Source organism: Triplophysa rosa, linkage group LG2 (genome assembly GCF_024868665.1).
Source record: "Triplophysa rosa linkage group LG2, Trosa_1v2, whole genome shotgun sequence".
Classification (NCBI taxonomy): domain Eukaryota; kingdom Metazoa; phylum Chordata; class Actinopteri; order Cypriniformes; family Nemacheilidae; genus Triplophysa; species Triplophysa rosa.
Genome location: NC_079891.1, coordinates 8,772,660 through 8,793,159, shown reverse-complemented (window position 1 = coordinate 8,793,159; position 20,500 = coordinate 8,772,660). Strand labels below are relative to the sequence as shown.

The following is a 20,500-nucleotide window of genomic DNA, read 5'->3' as shown; positions in this document are numbered from 1 at the left end:
GGCCCACAGCGAACTGAGGGCCCGAAAGCGTAGTCCGTAAGGCAAACGAAAAATCCAAATGAAAGGGTAATCCACAAGGCAAAAAATCTAAATAAAAGAGTAATCCACAAAGCAACAAAAATCCAAATGAGAGAGTAATCCACAAAGCAAAAAAACAAAATGAGAGAGTAATCCACAAAGCGAAAAACCAAACGAGAGAGTAATCCTCAAAGCAAAAATCCAAATGAGAGAAGTTCACGCCTCCGAGAATAATTCTCTCTGAGAGACGTTGCATCCGCCCGATGCGAGCGGTGCACACGCGCCACGGGAAGGAAGGTGGCTGCGATCCTGCTGAGGCGAGAGAAGCAGCAGCAATGCCAGGAGTTCTGAGGTGAGAAGAGCAATCCCCGAACAGACGAGGAACACCGGGAGTCGTGGCCGTCGAGGCAGCGATCTGCGGGTAGAGGGTAAGGAGAACACCAGTAGCTCTGGAGCCTAAACAGGACAAGACTTCTCGTGACTGGAGAGCAAGACAAGACAGACTAGACGTCACTGCGCTAGAAATGCTAACGGACTGACACAAGACAGAAACAAGCGGAGGTTTAAATAGTACAGAGAGAGTGATAGCGGAATAGGGAACAGGTGTGGAAGGATTAGCAAAAGTGAAACCCGGTGTGAGGTAATAAGAGTAACGAGGGGGCGGGGCACACATACGCGGAACACATGGGTGGCTGTCACAACACCCCATGTGTTCAACAAAAACCAAAACACAGACGAAACAGACAAAACAAGCAGGTGATCAGACCCAAGACCTGACAACACCTTAATCGTAATATTAGCTTACTCAGAATAAGGCAAATAATTTGATTACTGATGGCCATGTAAACGAGGTCATTGAGTGGGTCACAAAGATTTTCGATTTTTGTGGTTGATTGAAGTAATTACCAAAAGCCATTATGGGTGGAACTGCAAAAACATGGATGGCAAGTTTACTTAAAATTTGATGGAAAATATTGTAGGCAGCTCACTATAGACCCTCTTTTTGTTAGTAAATATTGTGACGCGTTTTCGTGGGCGGAGCATAGGTGGAGGCAGAAAGATTCCCCTGGCCGCTTTACTAAAGCTAGCGAGCATGTTTTGGTAGCTTGTTTTTTGACAATGACTGGAGAGAATCCGATTTAATTTGAAAATGTAAGGTCAGTCACAGTGACCAACTGTGACTGTTGTTGAAAAGTAAACTTTAAAGGAGTCATCGGATAATCCAAATTTTTCTGTGTTTAAATGCTATAATCAGGTCCCAGGTGCACCTAACAACCCAGAAAACGTGAAAAACAAGATCCCAGTAAGTTTGTTTTGATGAGCCTTTCCCTGCAAGCATGTGAGAAATCTAGCCGTTCAGATTTCACTCCTGTTGTGCCGTAAAAGCCGGATCTTATTATAATATTACCCCCCTTAATCTACACAATTCCACCCACGGCACTCCGCCATTGTTGTTTTCACAAGTGACAGCGGTGTACGTGATGCCATTGCTAAAGTTCGTGGACAACATGCAATGTAGTCGCTGTACAGAGTCCTAACCTCGGAAGAGACAGGAGTGGATTTATTTTATTTTTAGTGGAAATCCCTCAGAAACCATAAGTAAAAACCTGCATGTTTGCGTGAATCACTTCAAGCCGGAGTGCTTTATCAACCTGGGACAGTACAAGCAGGATTAGCTTCAAAGTTGTTCCTCAAGAGGGATCGAGACCAACTGAACGAGACAAAGCTGCCAATGTACAGAAAGTAATATTTATACAGTCTGAATTTACGTACATGTACCGTATATATAGGAGGATAACGTTAGCATATGATAGCGAAGGGAGCTAAGTCAGTCACGGGCTAAATAGAACATTCAAAGCCAGTGTTAAACTTACTCTATATTTACTATGTTATACTCTATATGTTATTTGGCAAATGGGCACTTGGAGTTTTGCTGTATGTACCTGTATGTTAATACATTATGTGCGTTAATATGTTCAGCTGCGGCAAGCTGTTTGTTTTGCTAATGAACAGGGGCGAACACTGCGGGTAGTTTCATTTTAAACGTCTCAAATCATTTGTCCTTAGGCTGAAAAATCAGTCACAGCATACTAGTCATGCTTTCATGTTTTGAGTGTAACGTTATAACTTGTCAACGACCAGCTCTAAAATCCACATAATTCCGCTGAGATCTGCAGGTGCGCATTCCCTGGATCTTAGGAAAGCACACAAGCACAACGTGAGCGCATTAGGATGCGCTGTTTGCTGTGATGGATTTTTTAGTCTCCGGACGAATGATTTGAGACGTTTAAAACAAATCTAACCGCAGAGGAGTTCAGGAAACATAATTTATCTAAACCATTGCCATGGCAGTACTACACGTGTGTTGTGTTGACATGCCGGATGGAAGGGGGGTGGGCTCATTATCATTTAAAGAGACATGCACCAAAACGGGTTGCTGTGAGCATCGCTGTTTTTGACGAGGCAAAAAGGGTTTTGTTTACACAGCCATTGAGTGTTTTTGAGCAAAATATCGTCGCTGTCGGGCGGAATCCTCTCATCTCCAAAACCATTATTTTTCAGAAAATTAAAAAACTGCATATTTTTTGAGTTATTAAACATTGTATCGTTAAAGTTGGTATTATACCTTATATTGCTATCATATACTTTTGTGTACCAACATTAACACAACATTTCCCCAAAACCATGTTTAATCGGAGATACAAGGTTTATGATTTGGGAGCAGGGAGATACGAGATTACACTGTCATTGATAAGAATGGTACAGACACCAAAGTCTGCGGTCGCGTTGAGCCTTTTCACAAGAGACGAGGCTTTAAGAGCTAATGAAAGCTAATGATTGTGGTTACTTATATCTTCCTAAACTCTATTTTAAACGTTAGAGCTATGAGTGATGCAATACCAAAATAAAACGTTAAACAGGCTGTCTAATATAGGCGGAAATTAATCTGCACGCAAATAAAGTCGGCGGTCGCGTTGAGCCTCTTGACAAGAGAAAAGGCTTCAATCGTTAACCAAAGCTAACGACTGTGGTTACTAGGGGTGGGGAAAAAAATCGATATGGCAATTTATCGCGACTTTTCAGCCCGCGAGACGTTATCGATACTCTGGCACAAAGTATCGATTTTTTTTCAAATACTTCAGATCTAAATTCACACCTACACTGTTTTTAACAGAACGGCAGTACCCACATATTTCTTGTGGTGATGCTCCCAGATTACGGATGGTCATATGAACGGAAATTGTAATTCACAGCGGAGAAGAAATACGAGCATAATGGCGGACCAACAACAATTTAGAGATGCGCTAGCTTCTTTTAAATCAAAAGTTTGGGCGCACTTTGGATTTCCTAGTGCATGTAAATAAGTAGGCATGGTTAACTCGGCGCTCTGCAAGTTGGGAATACTCTTTTGACCTTCTTTCAGTCTGTAGTTTCGTGATTCGCTCCAGTCCGGCGCTTTCTCTCTCACCCGCAGTGCTCGTGCAGGGGTGCAGGTATCTGCGCGTGCATATTAAAAAAGCTCATTCTCACGTATTTCTGAAGTCAGATTATTTTGTAAAGCTTTAATAGTTTTTATAAAGTTCAACTTTAGGCGACCCGAGGCGAAACTTGCGTTGAAATGCGCGATGATCCTCATAGCGTGAGCGCTTTGACGTGACATGCTGCAAACCCCCATTTGAGAGACGCGTGTGGAGTCACCAGAGACTCGCAGTGCAAAGACAAGCGCAATAATAAACAAACCTAAAGACAGAGAGTCGCAACACACTAAAAAGGTTCATCTAATAGATAATTTTTTCCCTTCATTTACAGATGTCGTGATGTATTGTTATAGAATTGCCAAGCGATATATCGATTATTGCAGAATCGGCGCATTGTGATATTATCGGTATCGTGAGCCCTGTATCGCGTATCGAATCGTATCGGGAGGTACCCTGCGATTCCCACCCCTAGTGGTTACATACATCTTCCTAAACTCTATTTTAAAGGTTTAAGAACTATAAGTGATGTAATACGAAAAACGATGAGCTGACTAGGCTGTCTAATAGGTGGAAATTAGCCGAATCTGCTCGGAAGCTTCCTTCTGCACCGAAGCATTACAGCTATCGATTTTTAACAAAACAGGCCTACTCAAATGTATCTAACCTAATTATTTTCACTCGTTATTGTCTAAAAAACTTTCAATCAGGAGACGCAATGCCGAGAAGCTCTCGCGGAGTGAAGAAGAGGTGGAGTTACGAGACTTCTCAGACAGTTGAAGTGTCCAATAGAGTTAAGAGATTTGCTCTCAAGCTATTTTTAACACTTTAGATTGGTTAATAACTTGTAAAAATAACAGACCCACATGGGGACTGACCAATAGCATCTATTTGTGAAAAAATACGAAATTGACCAAATTTGGACATAGGAGGTTTCCGCCCGACAGCGACGATATGTTCCAGACATTTCATGAAGACCCTAATAAATCATACCAACTTGTTGAAAGTGCTCATCCGATGAGTCCTTTAATGGAAGGAACCAGATTGGCCGACCTGTACACGCTCACTCAATGGATGGATGATCTGTCAGGATTACGTTAACGTTACCTCCAGTTAAAATGGTCTGACATCCACACATACTACATAGAGAAAGAAGCCAAGCATGTATAGTCAAGTAGGGTACCGGTGCTATGGTAGCATCGCGATGCTAAAGCTTCAAAATTCCTGCGATGCCCCTCTGTTTTTTAAACGGTAGTTTCGTAGTGCCGTAACTGTTGCATATGCGCATTAACGTTCATTTGAACACTTCTCTCCTAAATGAATCCGGGTTTTGAACGTCTCGGACGAGATAATGATTCAGCGAGTCATTCATCAAGACACTTGCTTCGTTCTTGAATGAATCAGCTGTTTTGAATGAGTTGGTTGAATGATTCACTGACACACACAAAAAGTGCCACCACCTACTGGCCGTTTTAGTCACAAGTAAAGTAATCCTAACATTTTCCTTTATGAGCATTGCTATAAATGCAATTTGTCGCACATTGATTGAATTTGTTCCCATGTTTAAAAAAAGTTCTTTAGTAGTTACTACAGTAAACGTTGCTAAAATTACTAGACTTTAGAGTTTTTAATCTTCAGTACAGTATTTGCTTAAACTTAACCAATTACTACAGTTAATACTACAAATATTGTAGTGTGCAGTATAATACAGTTTACAATACAACATGGTTTTGGTCTATTTTGTAGATTTTAATTATGAACATGACACAGCATCACAATACTACTTGGTATCGTGATATTTCATAAGGTATAGTATTGTAAGATCTAAGGATGTAATGTTATTATCTCTCAGTTTGTCTTGACTATAGGGTTGTCACGGTACCATAAGCATATATGTACTAACAGTAGCAAACATTTGCAAATGCAGCTTGAACACACACCTGACACATAACATGAGCTTTCTCACTGTTCCCTCTCCCAGGTTCATACTTATACACTTATGAATACTGTAGAAACAGCGACGACAAACAGTTTTCTTCATGTTTAATATCCAGTGGTTGGCTAACTAGTTGTACAACTAACAAAGTTAGCTTGTATATGCGCTAAACGTTAAGTGAAAAATAACTTCACTTGTTACCCAGGTCCTGATTAGGTGGGGATACATGAGAAGTTTTTAGACACATACCCAAACTATAATCCATACCAACGAAAGAGTGTTTATTAAGTGATATAATGTGTGCCAGTAGCAAACCCTCAGGGCCCTCTGTGATGACCTAAACTATCGTAAATTTATATTTAAAAACTTAAAAATACTATTTTCAATAAAAGTCCGCCGATTTTCCCTATTAGATATGTATATTTGACTTCCTGGATCAATGCGAACTCTATCCATGTGAGATTTCCAAGTCTCATGAGAGTAATTCAAGATCACGGAGCAGTCGCAGTTCTGCGTTGTCATACGCTGTCTGCGCAGCCTGCGCATGCTGCAAGAAGTCAAATGTGTGCTTACACGGTGTTGGGGCGCCTTCTAGTAGCATATCGTGGCTGACAGTACAGTAAATCAATGGGAGGGGCTAACTTTCTGCCATCTGGGGGGTTGATCACCAACAGTCTCGTAAAGCGGAAGAAGCACACGAAGTTGGTTCGCACACCGCCAAAAAACTGCAAAAGAAGAAGAAATGCGGAAAACATCATTCAAAACAACATGTGGATGAACTATGTTATCAAGTCTCAAAAAAAAAGAGAAAAGCTGATAAACGTTGTTCAAAACAACAGAATGAAGACTTTGTTATCAAGTAATTTGATCATCAAATTGTAATTTATGAATGATTTATAAGGCCGCCGTGCCTCAATTCATTCTGGTTGCTGATGTGCACATTTGTTTATGTTGCTTAATGTTAGCTTTATTTGAGACAAGTGATTTTGACTGTGGTCAGTCTTAAATTTAACATATTGTGCATGCATATTTGCTGTTATTATGCATAACAGTGACATTATATCAGATAAATGGTAAATTTACAACGGTCAATTCCATACATTTAGTTCACTATAACGTAACCAGTTTAATAATAAGATTTATTATAATCATAATTTATTTGCTGGTGAATCTCTGTTTACTGTCTGCTAGTGTAGTACCAGTTTTCTTTGCTGAGAGCGCTCTCATGAGGTGTCGTTTTTTTAAACTGGCATTGTGTACGTTAGTCTGTGTTGGTTTTATGATCAGACTGGGAGGCAGTGTCTGTCATGTGGTCCATTATTCTGTTGAAGAGCACATACACATGACACGCCGATCATAATGCACATGTGTAATAATGATTTGTATTTGTACTGCATGTTATTTTGGTGATAACTCTCTTGCTGTGTTCAGCTTGTTGCGTTTCAAGTCTGAAGTAGCATTGCAAATATCATGTGTATCATGTATCATGTGGTAAGTGTGATGGTATAATGATGTATTCTCACTTCTATAGGAAAGCACAGTAAGGTAAAATACCTTGTGCGGGGTGGTGCGTGTGCGCAGAGGGCCAAGGCTCAAACGTCACGATTCTCTACTGATGTGTGCGCTGTAAATGTAAGCATCTTTGGTGATCGTTTCTGTAAAGTCCGCTAGTTTAATTGTGTTTAACTACAATTGTCGTCATTTTTTATGGCAATGGTATGTGTTAAAATGTCAGATTAGAGCCTTCACTCTGTAGATTCTGGCACTCAAAAACACAGCAAGATGATATTTTAAACTTCTTATGTAGACGACTCTGTGCTTATTTGTATTGGCTGCCTCGAGTTTTCCCCTTGCTTTGCCTCCAGCTAAGGCCGTGACGTAATCGTGACTTCTGCTCAAAATGGGTCTATAGATGTGCTTTTCCACCATCAGGCAAAATGGTTCAAAGCACAGTGAAGAATTGGTTTATTTCGACCAGAAAACTTTATAGGACATAAATACCACTTGTATTAAAGGGCCGCTATCCCAGAAAATGCACTTTTAAATGTTTTTCTCCCAGAAATTGAGTCACCAGCGTGTGTGCAGAAACACCCTGTAATTATACAAATCCGTCTATTCTTCTTTTTGTAATCTCCTTTAAACCACAGCGGTGACACAAAACAGGTGTTGGCGATCCCCTATCAATGTGATGTCACATTGATTTACGCCCGCCCATGACCGCTCACAGACTCTGCCTTTTGAGTGCGTAGTTCCACCTTCCGCCAGAGACATGCTGTCAGCCATTTTTAGGCAAGAGCAGATGTAGCCAGCAACAAAAATGCCTAAGAAACAACAAAGGTGTGCTGTTGTTGGATGTAAAATGGAACATAAAGTCTTTCCGTATCTCTGGTCCGGAAAGACTTAAAGAAATGTTGGAAAGGTCTCCGCCAGGCTTTCGAACGAAGCCGACCGCAAGTCGATGCGACCCCTAGGTCGGGAGCTAGAGCTCCCGGTAACGGGAAAGGTTGAAAAATCGAAGCTCCGGGACCCGGTGGCCCAGCGGCTGGAGCCCAGGCTCGTTCGAAAGGCCCGGCCGTGACCTTTCCAACGAGCCCTTGCTCGAGGCGCTGCGAATCCGGCTTGTTGGTTGGGAATGCCCGGAAGACCAGGCTCCGGCCAGTTGCCTTCCGCCAAATGTATCTCCGGCTCCCGGGGTCGCAGCGAGTCAACGTATGGGTTTCGCCTAAAAATGGATTCTCAAGAGTGGATCAGTACCAGCTGTTTGCGAAATGGTCAGCATATGTTGTTCTAACTATGTTGTCTTTTCCATTTAATTCATATTTATGAACAAGGCATTAAGGTGATTTTTATTGCAGTTAGTGTATGTTTTTGGTTGGACAGGGCTTTACAGACGTAATTGCACTTTCCGCCATATTGCTTGTCTTGATGTCATCCAAAGCACATCTGTAAGTGCTCTACCTCCTATTTTGCATACGGGTAGGGGAGCAGACGCTCATTTGCATTTAAAGAGACACACGAAAACGGCACGTTTTCCATTGCAGCCACAAATGGCCATGTTCAACATATTGTAATGAAAGATATGTGGTTTATTTTGAGCTGAAACTTTACAGAGACATTCTGGGGATACCACTGACTATTTTTACATTGCAGAAAATACCTGGATTAGCGGCCCTTTAAAATGAATTGGAACCCAAAGGAAGTTCTTTTTTTTCCAAGTGTCAGTTGTCACTGCTGAGGTTGAATGTTAATTATTCTATTATGTGATCGATAAGAGAACATCTTTTCAGAAACTTGGGCTCCAGTTTGTTGGCTGTAGCAACCAAGAATATATATGCATGTGACTTTGTTAAATTACATTGTTAAATGAATTAATTAGAAATTAGAATTAATAGAAAATTGAAAAGGCAACATGTCCTTATTCAGAGAATGTGCTACCTGTGTGTGTTTCCAAGATAGATTTAAATCATTTGATAAAATAGTACTTGGTAAATTAAAAATGACTGAAATTGGTTTGTTGTACTTTTATTTAATGTCAAGGAGATGAGAAATATGTTTATTTGACCTTTACATTTATTTATATTAACATCAAAATTAATACAGTCCAACAGGTAATACATGTATTATAAGAGGCATTATGCAGGTAATAAATGCTAGTGTACCATTTTATTCAATTAAACATACTGCAACACCAGGAAACTATTCCATATTGTTTACTTTTCTCAGTGTTTAGAATTGTTCTATTATTTATTTATAACTACAACATAGCATTACATTTTACACAGGTTGCCATCCTACGGGAGCTGACATCCTAACATTTAACATTAAACACAAATTAGATTATATATACAAGTCTTAATGTGTCATACATAAATAACTTTTTGTTGTCTTTGTTACTTTTACAAGACAAAAGATTTGGCAGTACTTAAAGTTTTTTGTAAGTAGTTCTACATAAATTTTCCCCTCCAGTAGTTTCCCACTATCTCTTCTTTATCTAAAATTTGCATTACATATTTATATCTCCTTATTACTGCCTTCGTACTATCATGCATGCTGCATAAAGCTTTAGAATTCAGAGTATAACAACTGCCAATAGATTAGCACATACACTTAGTGAAGCAATAAAATATTATAACACTAAATGTTGAATAAATATGAGTTTATTCAAGCTTCAGTTATTTCTATCCTAAATTGATTCATGAATTTCATCTATCTATTCCAAACTATATGTCTGAATGTCTGACTAGAGTTTTCTGAAAGCAAATATGTCAAAAACATTGTCATATTTGCTGTTATTCTGGAACAGATTAAAGCAGATCTCCCTGCGGTGCTGGAGAAGGATCTTATTATTTTTTTTATAATATATACAGTATGTAAAATATACAGCTGCGGAATAAATTAAGAGACCACTCCAAATTTTAATTTCAAATCAACGTCTAATGAATGAAACAAAATGATCATTTTACCAAAACACATACCTATAAATAGTAAACTTTCAAATCAGATAAAGGGTCTCTGAAATGGTCTTTTAAATCTTTCCGCGGCTATATACGTATATACATTGTTTTTATGACCTTAAATGAAGCAACCTACATACTGTTTTTTGTTATGGTTATACATAAAAAAGCAAGGTCAGACATTACTGCTCAACCTTGGTAATCATTAATAATTAGCATCTACATTAGAATCAATTTTGCTTGAAATAATACATTAGTCCTGTATGTTCTGCGACAGCAAAGCTGTCTAGCTTACATTGCATTATTTTTCACCTTAAACAGCTTCATAACCCCAGTGTTTCACAACCCCATATGCTCGTATCACAAGTGTGTACTCTCTCCATAATGAATAAAGCGGTTCAGCATTTTTTGCGCAGACTCCAGACCTACCACACCATTAACATCTTCTCCAGAACTCTGGCTATTGGCATCTTTCCAATTACAAACAATGTTATCCTCATATGAGGCATGTCTGGTACTAACTTGTGATTGGTGGAGGTCCATCAAGGATTTATTGCTCCTCAGCTGACCATGATGATCTTCTTGATGCTGCTGCTTTAGTAATCCTATCGAATGAATCTCTTCTAGACTAGCAGAAAGGACGCGAATGGGGGAGCCTAGATTACACACATCTACAATCTGGTAGACCTCCGAAGCTGGGCCATCTGGGCTCTGCTTAAAGCGGGCTAGGCTGACGTCTGCAACAGGAACTGGTAGGGTTTCGGGGTGAACAGTAAACTTGAGATGTGGTATCCGCAGGGGATGTGAAGGATTGTGATCTTTGTTGTCCTCGCCACCAGATTCACTATCTGTGTCACCATTCCCCTTCTCATACTGATGGGTCCCCTCCCAGCAGCTTTGCCTCTGCTCCCACTGCATGTAAGATGCATTTTCATGAATTCCATGTGAGCCCCTCGGTAAATTGTTCTGTGCTTCCTCCCCCATTTCTGACCAATCAGATTCCTCCTCCTCTGGAAGTGTGCCCAATGTTTGGTCATCCGCTGTCATTGAGATTTTTTCATAATGGTCATTATCCATGAATTGAGCAGGTGGGTGTGCAGCTGGTAGTGGAGTTATAGGAGCATCAGACTTCAAATGTTTCACCAGGGCATCCTGTAGCATTGAAGTCACCTGGTATGGAGCAACAGCACTGAATTAAGCAATAAACAATCTGATCCTCATGAACAACAATCTGTGAAATCATGAACAATCAAAATCCAAGAGCACAGTAAATGTGGGTTCAATTGCAATGATAACAGCATGGTTTTCATTTAGTTTAAAAGAAAAATATCTCACATTAATAGTCTCTAGACTTTGGATGGTTGTCTTTGCAGCAGACAGCTGTTCTGTAAGCTCTGAGAGTCGCTGGTTCAGTCTTTCACGCTCTCCATCCATACTTTGTGCCTGAATTAACAACAATAATAAAATTTGAAAGAAAAAAAATCTTACTTATGTAAATCAATGTATGAGCTTTGTCTTCTTTGACTGAAACTTTTTGCTCAAATGTGCTAAAAATGACCTGTAAAATAAATGGGATCAATTATTTAGGATAAAACTACTAAAAAACAATGCAGCCTTTCTGAACGTTACCACACAATGCAATTTGTTCTCCAGAAGATGGTTGGTTTGTTGCGTGCAGGAGCAGTTATCTTGAAGTCTGTTGAAATAGAAACAAAGGCCACATAATGTAAAAATCTGTTTATATATCTATTTGAGTTCATCTGAATATTTAATGTTGGAGCACTTTTAAATGACACATATGTATGACACTTATAAATGACACATTTGTGCTTGTTACTGTATGTGACAAACTGAAGGAACAAATGTTTTGTTTTGTCAGTAAAATAAATCAGAAAATTCATCTGTCAGAAGCTGAAGCAGTTTTTTTTATTGTTCCCACCAACAAAATTATTTATTGGTATAAAATTCAATGTCATTGAGGGGCTCCCTAACATAAGGAAATCCTTAATTTCCTTAATCCAAATGATGCTACAAATAATGAAAATTCATCAGTTAATAATTTAAATTGTACTGTATTATATGGCACATGTATTATGATACATGGTACAGTCTAGTTCAAGTTAAAACATAATAAATCTGATCTAATGCTTTACCTAGTAAACCGGTCCATTAAGCTGGTAAGTTCTATGCGTGTTCTTTGTAACTCATATTCAAGGAGCTGATGGCCAGTTTTGAACTCAGCTCCCATACATTCCATTTTCATAGTGGTCTTCAGCAAGCTATGGTGGAGAACCTCATTCTGTTCCTGTAGCATCCTAGACAGGAGCGGTAGTGAGACGAAAAGATATCTATTAAGTCGACCATATTTATAAACATATTTAACACTATACCAGCTTTTATGGATATTATCTGGCAGACAATTGTTTAAAGGGGTCATATGGCGAGAATACGCGTTTTTCTGTGTCTTTGATGTGTTAAAATTTGCCCATGCATGTATTAGACACGTAAAGTTGCCAAAATTAAAGTGTCGGGACAAAAGATGCATTCTATCTAAAAGCGAATGCTCACCCAGACCTGCCTGAAATGCCTCGTGTAACCACACCCCCACAAATCTATGTCAGTTTGTGGTATGATTTGACTAAGACCGCCCAAATGTATACGCAAGTAAGGTGGACGTACCTGTCAGTACAATTGCTTTGGAACCTGATGTTCCAAATATGGTAAGAGGGGTTACATTTACATCACATGCTTACAGTATTCGACCAATCACTACGCACTGGTTAACTGGCCAATCATATCACACCTCGCTTTTCAGAGCGATGAGCTTTGTAAAAAATCTGCACATTTCACATTTACATTTACATTTAGTCATTTAGCAGACGCTTTATCCAAAGTGACTTACAGAGAGTTCAGGGAGCAATAAAGCGATATGTCATACAGCAGCAATAATACAATAGGTGCTAATACAAAGTTACTAGTTTCAACAAAAGCCAGAACAATACCTGTTGAGAGAAAGAAAGTGTTAAATAATCTTAACTAACAACAGGCAACAGTCTTGTCAACAGTTAAAACAGGGTAAATAGCAGACTTACGCAATACTGAAGACTTCTGCTGACTAATCGCTTCTCCTGAATGAATTCTAACATAACCGATATTTTAGAAACATTAAAAATGTTTCCAGCATAAGGATACCAATACACACACAACTACAACAAACAAACAGAAAAAACATGCACAACAGAACTCACATTAACCTCTCCAGTTCTGAATCCTTTTTCTGTGCAACGATGAAAGCAAACACAAAGAAAACATAGAATATAAGGATTAATTAGTGTACTGACTAAAGATAAAGAAACTATACAAATAAGAGTGACTGCATGAACAGATGAGGTTGTACAGAAAACCTATGGATGGAAATGGTCGGGTCTTTTGCTAATTATGTGCATACCCTCTATAACTGACATTGAATGCAGTTTATTGTTTATGATATTTTGTGTGTTTTGTTTGAAACTTTTACTGTGAAACTGATTTAAAGGTTAGAGACTTTTATTATGAAAGAATGTGCCGAAGTGAGAGCAATGCAGGAAGAAGATGGCTGCCACACCAGGATTAAGTGTGGAATGTTTCACCTTTTAAATTCATATTTTAAGTTAAATTCTACCCATCTAAGATTAATAAGGTCATTGGTTCTCGTTTAGTAATAAGCGGCCAATGAAGTAAGTTTGTCATTTTTTAAACATGTGATTCATTTGGATTCTGTTTTGATTTCTGTTTAATAATTATATGAAACTGTAAAGTCAGTTCAATTCTATCTTATAAGAATGTAAAAGCAATGTATTTTTTATTTATTTAAGTCCTTTGTATGTTGTATTTGTCTTATTCTTATTAGTTCTCACGGCATTTATTGAGTCTATGGTTATCCATCTGGTTGGTCAATAAAGCCAGTTAATCAAGAATTTCGGAGCCCGTGAAGTTACCGAGGGGAGCTTACACCCTCATTTACCCAATAATCCGTTTTCTTCAACATTAAAACAAGATTAAAAACAACTGTTGTAGAATCTAAATTCTATATATTTTTTTCTTTTGTGAAAACCTTTTCTACACACATCTGAATATGTGATTATTAGTGAATGTGATTTAATGTGGAATCTTATTTAAGAATATAGTTCAATAATTTCAAAATAAATTACAATACAATTTGTTAATGAAGTCTTTGCCGTTTCGATACTAAAATAATAATATTTTGAATACCCACCTTTGGGAAAGAGGATGATCCTTGAAAGTTCACTGTGGATGGGTCACCATGAGGAATGGAACTATCAGATGAATCCGACTCATTAGAATGTGGAGAAGTAGACCGCTGGCCAACTGGAGAGTGACGAAGAGGGGTTGGGTGATCGTTGTTGTGATTTTCTTCTTTAAAATGGGAATGACAGTGGTTCAATTCAGAATCTGAGTGGTGAACTGAATGGGAAAACTGACTATGGGTATCAGGATCATCATTGTCACAATGTTGATTTGGGGAATGGCGGTGAGAAAGATTAGATTCTGAATTTAAATGGTGATGGAAATCTGAAGGGCAATGATGATGTGTATCTTGAGGCTTGTGAAGATGGTGATGACCAGATTCAACACAGTGATCATCATGAAATTCTGAGTGGAAATGGTTAGATTCCAGGGGCTCGTGATCATTGTGTTGTCGTGGTTCAAAATGGGAGTGGTGGTGACAATGATAAGACTCTGGGTGGTCAGAATTATTTTTGTGATGGGACTGTGGGTCAGAATTGTGGTGGGATTCTGCATGGGTTTGGTGAGGGTGGCTGTGTCCTTTGGAATGTGATGGGCTGTGATCTTGGGAATCTGGGTGTAAAATACAGTGAATTTCTTTATTATGGGGTGTTTGTGTGTTAGCATAGCTTTTTGGATAACTCTCAGACTTGTGATGGTGATGACGATGATGGTATGTGTCAGTCTGCGATAAATGATAATCTGGTGTAGGGTCATGAGACTCAGAGAGTTGGCGTGTTTCACTGTGGGAGTTATTATGAAAATGATGGTGCTGCTGTTCTGAAAGTGAAGTGTGATGGTGGTAATCAAGGTTGAATGAGTGATTATGAGAAGATTCTGGATGGGAATGATGAAGGTGAGAATTTTCATTATGGAATTGATAGTGTTGGCTGGGTGTAGGATGAGAGGATTCACTGTCAGAATGATAATGATACTGTTTTATACAGGATTGATGATGGTGAGTTTCTGAGTGGGAAGAATGATGAGATCTGATGCCATGTTTTTCACATTGGTTGGGTGATGGGGGTGGTGAGAAATTTTGGTGAGATTCTGGGTGGGAAGTTTCTGAATGGGTAAAATGGTGGTGAGGATGTGATGTGTTGTGATCTCTATGGTGATGGTGATGGGATGAATCTGAATGGGAAGGATGATGGTGGGTCCCTGGGTGATGGTTTGGAGATGGGCTGCGGTGAGTTCCATGATGATGATGTGATGGAGGAGTGGAATGTTGATGGGAATCTGAATGAAGGGAATGATGGTGTGGAGATGGGCTACGATGAGTTCCATGATGATGATGTGATGGAGGAGTGGAATGTTGATGGGAATCTGAATGAAGGGAATGATGGTGTGGAGATGAGCTGCAGTGGCCTCCACGATGATGATGTGACAGAAGGGGGGAATGTTGATGGGAATCTGAATGAAGGGAATGATGGGGTGGAGATGGGCTACGATAAGTTCCATGATGATGATTTGATGGAGGAGTGGAATGTTGATGGGAATCTGAATGAAGAGAATGATGGGGTGGAGATGGGCTACGAAAAGTTCCATGGTGGCGATGAGATGATGGTGAATGATGGTGATGTGATTCATGATGGGTGTGTTGTTGGTGAGATTCTGAATGGAAATGATGATGGGCATTTTCTGATTCTGGAGAACAAGGACGTGAAGGTGGACTATGAGAATCTTCATTGCAAAAGTGGTGTGATGGAAGGCGTGCATGATGCGAATGTCTATGAGCTGATGAGTGAAAATGTTGTTCACTGGGTGTAATGTGTTTCTTCTTCTGACTCATGTGAACTTGCTCTGTCCCAGATGAAAGACTTCTTGAGGAAGCGCTATTGCTTGTAGCACTGTTCTGGTCAAGCTTTGGGACAGCCTGGTGCTGTTGTTCAATGACAAAGTCCTTTGCAGAATGAGACCGCTTGTGTGAGCGGGAAGTCTTGCTGGAATGTGAGGGCCGTCTGCAATGCGAGTGCTTATGGGAGTGAGAGCGCTTACTGGAATGGGAGTGCTTGCTGATATGGGAATGTGCAGTCGATGTAACAGAACTGGCACCGCTTCCTCGTCGGCTTGTGGTGCTTTTTGATTTCCTGTCTTGTTTGTTTTCAGGCTTTGGAGATTTTCCTGAGGTCTGCCCAGAGCTGGATGGCCTGTGAACATTTGTTACCCCAAGGGATGTAAGTCTTGATGGGCTTAGCACTTGCCTTGTGATTTCATTTAAAAAGGCAGAAAACTTCATCTTTTCCTTCATAAAGTTTGTATGGGCCTCTTTTTTCTTTTTCTCCACCTCTTGCTCATTCAAGGCTCCCACCCCGGAATGATCTGTCTGTCTGGACAGAACTTCCATAGACTTGGTCTTTCTAATGTTTGCAGCCATTACCCGCCCTTTAACACGATTTTGTTGCTTTTGAACACCCTTTTCACATTGCTGGTGAGAATGTTTTGCTTTCCTTGCAGAACCACCACTTTTTTCTTTGCCAGCCAAATTCTTGTCCATGCCTGTGGATTTCTGTAAATGACCGTCAGATTCTAATAATGGCATACTGTCTACCTCATCTTCATCATCCTCAAAAGCTTTCCTTTCTCTGGGGATATCCATACATGACTGTGTGTGCTGTGGCCGTTGAATACATTGCCTGGACTGGGAGGCAGCAGGGACATTTTCGAGACTGGTTTCAAATGACCCAGATGAAGATGAACCAGAGGAAGAGGAAAAGCTAGAACTGGAAGAATATGATTTAGAGGAAGAAGAGGAATTAGAGGATGAAGATGAGGATGACGATAAGGAATCAGAACTGGATGAGCTCAATGAGACTGAAGATGAGGAACTAGCGGAAGACCCAGAGGAGTTTGAAGAAATGTCAGAAGTTTTAGAGTGGCATTTCTTTTTCTCTGTGCACCGTTTAGCCTGATGTCTATCCTGATGTTGATGGTGTGCAGAGCAAAGACGATGATTGCTTTGCGAGTCATGATGGTTATAATGCTCATGAATGTGATGGCGAACACTGCTGCTCTCAGAGGCACTGTAGATAAAAGTGAAGAAAAACTATTAGTGGCTCTTGCTCAGAAGCTCATTTAAAGCCCTAACCCTAAGGATCATATGTCTGTGCACAACATGTCTGTGCTGTGCAATGAATGATACCGCTTGTTGATGATGAGATGTCTGCTATAACTGCTATTCTAACTTCATATCCAAATTATGATTTTGACGCAGAACACCATACAGCAAAGCTGTTTATATTTGTGCATTCAGATGCAGTAAAACAAATTTGTACTTAAATCTACACTTAAACACTTTCTAAAATATTCTGTATATTATGAAATGTATATTATGAATTTTCTATCCAAGCAATAATAAGATCATGGTGTTTAAAAGTGATTACTGTTCCTAGTTTAAGTAAAAACATGTAGGCCTATTTGTTTTGTGTACATTTATTATCATGTAATTTACAAGTCTTAAAATAATTTAGAGCTAACTGTCTTACATTTATAAAAGCATAGTAATATTTATTAATTACTATATTCCTGCCTGAATGTTCTCTAGTGTTGTTCACTGATTTATCTAAGAGCTATAGCAAACATGTTTATATTGTAATTGTTTTTTGGAAAAGAACAAAATGGAGAACAAAAATATTCTAAAATAAGAGTTTTAACAAAGAACTTTAAAAAAGGCAATTATGTGTAATTGGACTCAACACCTAACACCGTGTCCTAACCAAACGCGATGAGACGCCGCGACTCAATAAAGGGTATCTTTTCCATGTTAATCAGAGGGTTTGGTCCTAACCAGCCGCAACAGCGCTACGCGACGAGCAATGGCCGTTTCTAATTTAGAAACTGTTTCTATTTCTGCAACGTCGCTGCTGACAGCTCCGCCCACACAACGATCTCATTCGATGTAAGCTCTGCACCTCATGAATATTAATTGTCAAACATGGATGAGGACAGGCTATATAAGTTTGATTACATACGTTTAGATTCTGAAATTACAGCATAGCGTCTGGTGAGGCATCACTGAAATCATGAGAACAGGACGCATCTCTCTATATGTACACTCTTCAGCTGCAGCGTGAGAGGGTGCGTGGACAAATAAAAACTGTTCTGATTGGCTGTGATTTGTGATTGTCTCGTCCCGCCCCTTTTCCACGTTCGGTATGGACAGACAAATTGCTTATCGCAGGAATCGCATTGCGTTTGGTTAGGATGTGGTGTATATGTGCTATAATTTCAGAATCTAAACGTATGTAATCAAACGTATATCCCCTCGTTCACAATACAAGCGACAAAGCGACATGATCACTTGCAACTGTTGGTGACTGGATGGGCGTGTCTAGCGACACGACAAAGTTGAGAAATTCATGCAAATGAAGAGCAACTTTCAGAAGCGACAGCCAATAGGAAGATGGTAGAGCTAACGTGATCAGTGGATGTCGTCATTCAGGCAACCACTAGTGGGAACGCCCACTGGCGATTTGCAGCGACAAAGTCGTTTATAATCTGAAGTTTATTCCCCGTTCAAACAGCCAGAGACTTTGTCGCTGTGTGTCGCTTGTCTCTTGCTGTGAGATCGTTTGAAGGCGTTCTTAGCTTTGGTTGTCCTAGTAACAGATTGAACATATCCTCCATTAACTGACATGACACGGATGACTTGAGCTGCACTGCTTTACTCCTATTGGTAGTCGCTCATCGTTTGCATAAAATTGAATAACGCTGCGTTCAGATTATACGCGATTTTGTTGCTGCAAATCCCCAGTGGGCGTTCCCACTAGTGGTTGCCTGAGTAACGAAATCCACTGATCAGTTAGCTCTACCATCTTCCTATTGGCTGTCCACTGATCACGTTAGCTCTACCATCTTCCTATTGGCTGTCGCTTCTGAAAGTCGCTCTTCATTTGCATTAAGTTGAAGATTTCTCTACTTTGTCGCGTCGCTAGACACGCCCATCTGGTTGCCAACAGTTGTGACTGTAATTTGAACGAGGCGTAATTCTCAACTTTGTCGCTTGACTCCCGTTGCTGGACACGCCCACTTTCTGTCGCCAACGGTCACTGTCGCTTGTGTCGCCGGAAGTCAGCAGTTCTCCATTGAAATGAATGAGATCGCGTCGCTCTGCTGCTGCTTGTTTCTGGCGGTCTGAACGGGGCGTAACATGTGAAAGATACCTTTTATTGCATGTTGCGGCGTCGTATAGCGTTTTGTTAAGAGGACACGGTGTAATAGTAACAGGCATATGTTACTTTTGACAAATAGGCCCATTCTCCCGTCTGTTAAAAATGTTTTTAAATTACATACATGTCATACATTTACATTAAACTTATTATGACCACACCATACCTGTGTTCCTCATGTTCCTCTGGTTGCTGTGTGCTGTGACAGTGATGATGATGACCATAAGGTGGGTGCCGAACATGACGATGAGAATGATGATGAGCATGATGATGAGCCATTGGTTCTGGTTTCTTCTTAAAAAGATATTTTAATGTCCCTTAAATTCCTCTCGAAGTCCTGAAATGATCCAGATGGGTGTTACTAGTGTGTTTCTCTGTCACAAAGCTTACTTTATGCATATTGTATGGTTCAGCTGACTTTTATAAACATTTAAATACACATTGAAATTTTCGATAACATGTCAAAAATGTTTACCAACATTACCAACTGTAGTGCAAAATATCAAGGACTTAATATAAAGAAAGCTTTGTCAAAATAAAATGGTAACACTTTCATAACTACGTCAGCTAGCACGGACTAACAATGATCATTGATTATACAGCATTTATTCATCTTAGTGCATGCTAATTTCAACATTTACTAAGACATTTTTATACAATATAACATGAACAAACAACCAGTATTGGTATGAACTAACATTTTCAAATATAATTAATATTAATTTATTGTTCATTGTTAGTTTATGCCAGCTAATTAATTAACTAACATTAAGAACCTTATTGTAAAGGGTTAGCAATACAATCAAAACAACAACTACTTTAAAAATTATGATACAAAAAATGTGTATTAATACAAAAATTCTAATATACTTGTTTAACAATTTAATTACTTATCTACCAATATATTATGACCAAATATGTTGCAATATCTTACCCTTATCATCGAAAAAAATTATGAAAAACAGCAACAACAAAAAAATAAAGCCAGTCTTTAAATAAATTGCTTTTCTATATGTAATATTATTTCAAAATGCAATTTCAATTCAAAATCAGACACTAATGCACTAATAACTCCATATGCAATATCAAACTAATGCTGAATGGTTGACAGGTTCAAAAGAAATGGAGAGAGCTCTGGTATGATCAACTTTTCTATCCATT

The 20,500-nt window shown here is 39.3% G+C and overlaps 1 protein-coding gene across 1 annotated transcript; it reads right to left on the bottom strand.

Annotated features, from left to right (window-relative positions):
* Window positions 1–233: 233 nt before the first annotated feature.
* On the bottom strand, window positions 234–19,569 carry si:dkey-273o13.3 (filaggrin). The gene is made up of 9 exons (XM_057351714.1): window positions 19,506–19,569; window positions 14,140–17,194; window positions 13,133–13,161; window positions 12,038–12,199; window positions 11,514–11,580; window positions 11,220–11,327; window positions 10,407–11,054; window positions 6,004–6,155; window positions 234–433 (listed from the first exon to the last, which is right to left on the bottom strand). Exons 2-9 carry the CDS (start codon window positions 16,768–16,770, stop codon window positions 235–237), a joined length of 3,996 nt encoding a protein of 1,331 aa, XP_057207697.1. The 5' UTR covers window positions 16,771–17,194; window positions 19,506–19,569; the 3' UTR covers window position 234.
* Window positions 19,570–20,500: the final 931 nt, after the last annotated feature.